Source organism: Mandrillus leucophaeus, unplaced genomic scaffold (assembly GCF_000951045.1).
Source record: "Mandrillus leucophaeus isolate KB7577 unplaced genomic scaffold, Mleu.le_1.0 Scaffold71, whole genome shotgun sequence".
NCBI classification, from domain to species: Eukaryota; Metazoa; Chordata; class Mammalia; order Primates; family Cercopithecidae; genus Mandrillus; species Mandrillus leucophaeus.
The window spans coordinates 1,053,396-1,058,365 of NW_012107697.1; the positions used below are offsets into that span (position 1 = coordinate 1,053,396).

Here is a 4,970-nt window from a genome sequence, read left to right on the forward strand (position 1 = left end):
AGTCCCAGCTACTCCGGAGGCTGAAGCAGGAGAATGGCGTAAACCCCTGAGGCGGAGCTTGCAGTGAGCTGAGATCCGGCCACTGCACTCCAGCCTGGGCGACAGAGTGAGACTCCGTCTCAAAAAAAACAAAAAAAGAAAAAAGAAAAATTCTCTAATGAACACCATTTTGGTGTGCGTGCATATGTGCATGTTTGTACACACTCTGTATTGCCTAGAATAGGAGCAAAGGCAACCCTGTTATATACTTTGCTGAGTCAGGGTTTAAATCACTGTCCAAAGTTCAAAAAATGATAATAAAGAGAAAAAGAAAAGGCTATGAGAGCAAAGCACCTGATTAATTTCTTCTCCTTCCAGAACTACACCCACAGGATAAAGAAAAAAGCATGGGGGAAAGGATGAAAACCTAGAAACCAGTGGAGATGAGCAACAAGAAGCCCAGTACTTAGGTGGAAGTGTAAAGAGGAGACTAATCTGGTCCGAGGAGATGGCCAGGTCAGGCTCCTCAGAAGTAAGTGGAGCATAAGGGGAAACCTGAAGGGTAAGGAAGCCTTGGGCGGGCTTGCTAGAGTGAAGTGTTGGGAGGAAGGTTCCAGGCAAAGGAAACCACCACAAATTGGGAAAGAGCTCAGTGAATTTGAGGAACCACAAGAAGGCCGGCGTGGCTGTAGCATGAAAACAGCTGTGGGTCTCTCTTTGGTAATTTCAGTTCCTGATTCAAGGCGAACTGTGGTTTTAAAGATAACAATTTAAAGTGCAGGAATGCCACAGAGAAACTTTCTTTTTGTCATGTAAGAGGGTCCCAGAACACCCTTTAGGACCCAAAGCCATTCTGTTTCTAATGGAAACAGGAAGATTCAGCTTCCCAAGAAACCATAAGCTAGCTGGCTTCAAAAACAGCTGCTTCAACAAAACTGTGAAGTTCCACGTTAGGATTTCCATCTTCAAGAAACGCAGGGGAATCAAAAACATATCAAATTGGCTTTTAATAATGCACAGAACTTAGGAGAAATCAAATACCCCACACAGTCCCTTAGCTTCTACTTACCCAGTAACACTGGCAGCAGGATGAGTTTCAGTAGGCAAAACATGCTGCTCTCAACTTTTAAACCTTAAGATAAAAGAACAAAAATCAGAAAATCATGTCAAGAGAAGTTCATTAACTTAAAAAACCAATAGTGAAGGACTATATGGAGCAGCCTCTGTTTCAGACACTGGTATGCAGCATTGAACAAGAAAAATAAGACGAGGTCCCAGCTCATTTGCAGTTTGCGTGTAGCGGGAGCTGGGGAAAAAAGAAGCAAATGAATGAATGAGTAAGAAAATACCAGATGTCAGTAAGTGCTATGATGCAACAAAACAGAGTAGTGTTTGAAGAGTCACTTGGGGGCTGCTTTAGATTGGCCGTAAGGGAAGATTAGATGAAAGTTGCTTTTATAGAGGAAAAAAAAAGCAAATGATTGCAGGATGCCCTTGAGATGACAACCCTAGACCTTCCACTACCTGTGTATGTCACACAAACAAAAAATTACAGGATATCCAGTCTGAAATTTTCCCCCATCTCTCCACCTAAATTAGAATTACTGCTTTTTTGGGAGGAAGAGGTGGGGGGCAGGAACAGAGTCTCACTCTGTTGCCCAGGCTGGAGTGCAGTGACGTGATCTCCAGGGCTCAAGCAACCTTCTTATCTCAGCCTCCTGAGTAGCTGGGACTGTATACAGGCATGTTACACCACGCTTGCTAATTTTTTTTTTTTTTTGTTGTTAGTAGTAGAGAGGTCTCTCTGTGTTGCCCAAGCTGGCCTCAAACTCCTGGGCTTGAGTGATCCTCCACCTCAGCCTCCCAAAGTGTTGGGATTATAGGCATGGGCCACTGCGCCTGGCCCACGGTGAACTTTTTATCTTTTTTTTTTTTAAACTTTTTAAAGGCAGGGCAGTGTGGCTAGAATGAGAATTGGGCTGTGCACTGGACAAAAGTGTGTGTTTGATATGCATGTTATCTCTGTAGTATTCATTTCATTGCATTCACCAGTCCCTGGAAAAGGATTCACCGTTCTACAAACTACCCCCAAATTTTCTTAGCTAAACAGAAGAACCCTGACTCTCAGGAGTTACAGCACAACCAGTCTTGGGTTCCCACCTACTACTGCGCCTGGTCTCAGCCGCTGTCTTTACCCCCGGCCACCCGGCCACTGGCGAGATTCCACCTCAGGATCTGCTAAGAGGAACGATGTGTTTTTTGCAATAACAGCAAGGTACCCCGCCCAGCTCTGCTGGGACATCTGGCACATACGATAGCCATTTTAATTAATAAAAATAGATTACTTAAGACCTTCCTTAATCGTATTTTCCAATCAACAAAATCCTCTACCTGGAAAATCAGAGTTAAGCTATTCAAGGAAGTTCCTACCTTAGGTCCCACTTACACAAAGAGGTCAGCTGATCTTGCTGAACCTGTTTCCTTGCCATTAAAAGGGATTGAAAAGGAAAGGATCTAATAGGATAATGTAGATAACAGTGCTTTGAAAATGGGAAGCATTACCATGGAAGATTCTTTATATAGATAAGAGTCAGAAACAGAGTTTGTAGCTTTAGGGGAGATTTCAGGTTCTGAGCTCCTACCTTCCTAAGAATGGCAAATGATGAATCAGAATGAACTGGAAACTTAAGTTTCCATTTTTGAACCTTATTGTAACAATGTGGATAATAATCACACTGAGCCAGATATACCAGGAGTCACATAGATTCCCCTAAACAAAAGAACCTCTAATGAAAACACAGACCTCTCTCAACACAACCAAGACCCCATTCCTGCTCCATGCCACCCACCTTGCCCCATACATACATGGATGAGGGTCGTAAGGGGCTTCCTTTACAGTATGTCCTAACGTTAGTTCATCACATCTGGGACATCTGTTGCCTTCCCCAGGGAGTTGGTTGTGCTCCCTCCTCTGCCCAGAAAACAGCACTTAGCAGTGGGACATTCCCCCAGCAGCTCACCAGCTGCAAGGAGGAGTAATGACTAATTTATGTGTCTGCCACCAACTCAAGTCTGCAGACTCTAAAAGGTAGCACCATACGTGCCTTGTTTATATGTGTGTCCTGGTGCCGTGTTACAGCGCCGGTAAAATGCCTGGCATATACTGGATAAATGCTCATAGCTGACAATGTGACAATTAAGTTGAAATAAACTTAAAGGCATCTTGCAGCAGCCCCCCGCTCCACTCTATTCTAAGAGGAAGCCAGCGACTCTAAAAAGATTCTGAATCTCGGCACTAAATCTGAGTAACTCAGAGCCACACCCAAACCATCTTCAAACAAATTCTAAGAAACGTAAGTATCATTAATAGAAGACACTCATTATCAGTCCTACGTACTCAAATGCACCATTAGAACTCGGTGAAGAGAGACGCAATGATTTTAGCAGAAAAATTACTAAGAGTTTTTTTTAAACGTTCTTCTGGGCTCAGAACTTCCTTTAACTAACTCTTTGATCTTTGGGAAAATCACTGGGCCTTGTTTTCAATATTAAAAGATCAGACCTTTTTCTTAATAGAGCAGCACACTAGTAATCAGTAGTTGATATGTAATAAAGCAGAGAAGGTTAATGCCAGGCCCTGGGTGCTTTGCACATTAACTGATTTAATCCTCACAACAACCCCATGAGGTTTTACAGATGAGGAAATGAGGCAGAGAATGGCAACGTGACTTGCCTGAGAACACAGAGCGAGTGGCAGAGCGAGGATTCAAGCCCAGGCATCCCGGATCCGAGCCTGTGTCTTCGCTACACTATGCTGTTACTCCACATTTGAGAAAGTAACCAATATTTTAGAGCAAAGCTTTTCTGAACTTTATTTGTCAAAAGAAGATTAATCTGTTCCTCCTGACTGAATGGTCTTCCAATCCGCCTTGCTCAGGCCTTCACCCAGTTAACACCTGCTCATCGCTCACATCTCAAGTTAAATGTCATCTCCTCAGGAAACCTCTCCTCAACCATTCATCCCAGGACAGGTCCCTAAGCCACATGTCTTTTTTTTAATTTTGAGATGGAGTTTCAGTTTTTTGCCTAGGCTGGAGTGCAATGGCGCAATCTCGGCTCACGGCAACCTCCGCCTCCCAGGTTCAAGTGATTCTTCTGCCTCAGCCTCCTGGGTAGCTGGGATTACAGGCATGTGCCACCATGCCCGGCTAACTTTGTATTTTTAGTAGAGACAGGGTTTCACCATGCTGGCCATGCTGGTCTCAAACTCCCCACCTCAGGTGATCTGCCCACCTCAGCCTACCAATGTGCTGGGACTACAGGCGTGAGCTACCACGCCCAGCAGCCACATGTCTTCATAGTACCTCCACCTTTCCTTTAGGGTATGGGCCACTATGTCTATTTATTTGAGTGCTCATTTAATTAAGACCTGCTCTCTACCTCCACTCCCAAACTACAAGCTCCATGAAGCCAAGAGCCACGCCCATGAGCCACCACCCTTCCAGTGCCAGCGTGGTGTGAGATACAGGGACATGCTCAGTAACTACTTGTCAAATGAGTTCATAACACCTTGGACATTTACCAAGAACACTATCTGAGTTTGAATTTCCTAGTTAGTTGACAGATATTTGCAAATTCCTCTCGATATATTCACCAACACACACAAATTCTGAATTTTTTATACACATTTAGCTGAAAAACAAAATTCCAATTTCATATATAGATAAATAAAATGAATCTCCATTTTTTAAAAAATCCAGCAAAAATATTCAGAAGCACCTCAAGCACCTTGATAAGAGACACCATTGAAATTCTCAGCTTCTACCCTGCTTCCTTCTCTTTCCAGATACTAATTTATCTCCTCAGCAGATGTTTTGAGATAATTCTCCATAGTAAGTTACCTCATCTGTTGGCCAAATATTTTGACCTGAGCTCATGGTTCTTTCACAATATAAATTCTGGCAAATACCTTCTGTCTTTCTAGGGGGTTA

General features: G+C 43.4%; 1 protein-coding gene across 2 annotated transcripts in view; it reads right to left on the reverse strand.

Annotated features, from left to right (window-relative positions):
• Window positions 1-4,970, reverse strand: part of AMICA1 (adhesion molecule, interacts with CXADR antigen 1) — a 36,780-nt gene that overhangs the window by 20,096 nt on the left and 11,714 nt on the right. Inside the window, exon 2 of one of the 2 annotated variants that reach the window (XM_011964859.1) lies at window positions 1,049-1,111. The exons of the other annotated variant lie outside the window; for it this stretch is intronic. Within the exon in view, the coding sequence (XP_011820249.1) occupies window positions 1,049-1,091 (43 nt within the window). The 5' untranslated portion in view covers window positions 1,092-1,111. The remainder of the gene's footprint in view (window positions 1-1,048; window positions 1,112-4,970) is intronic. 2 annotated transcript variants of the gene reach the window in all.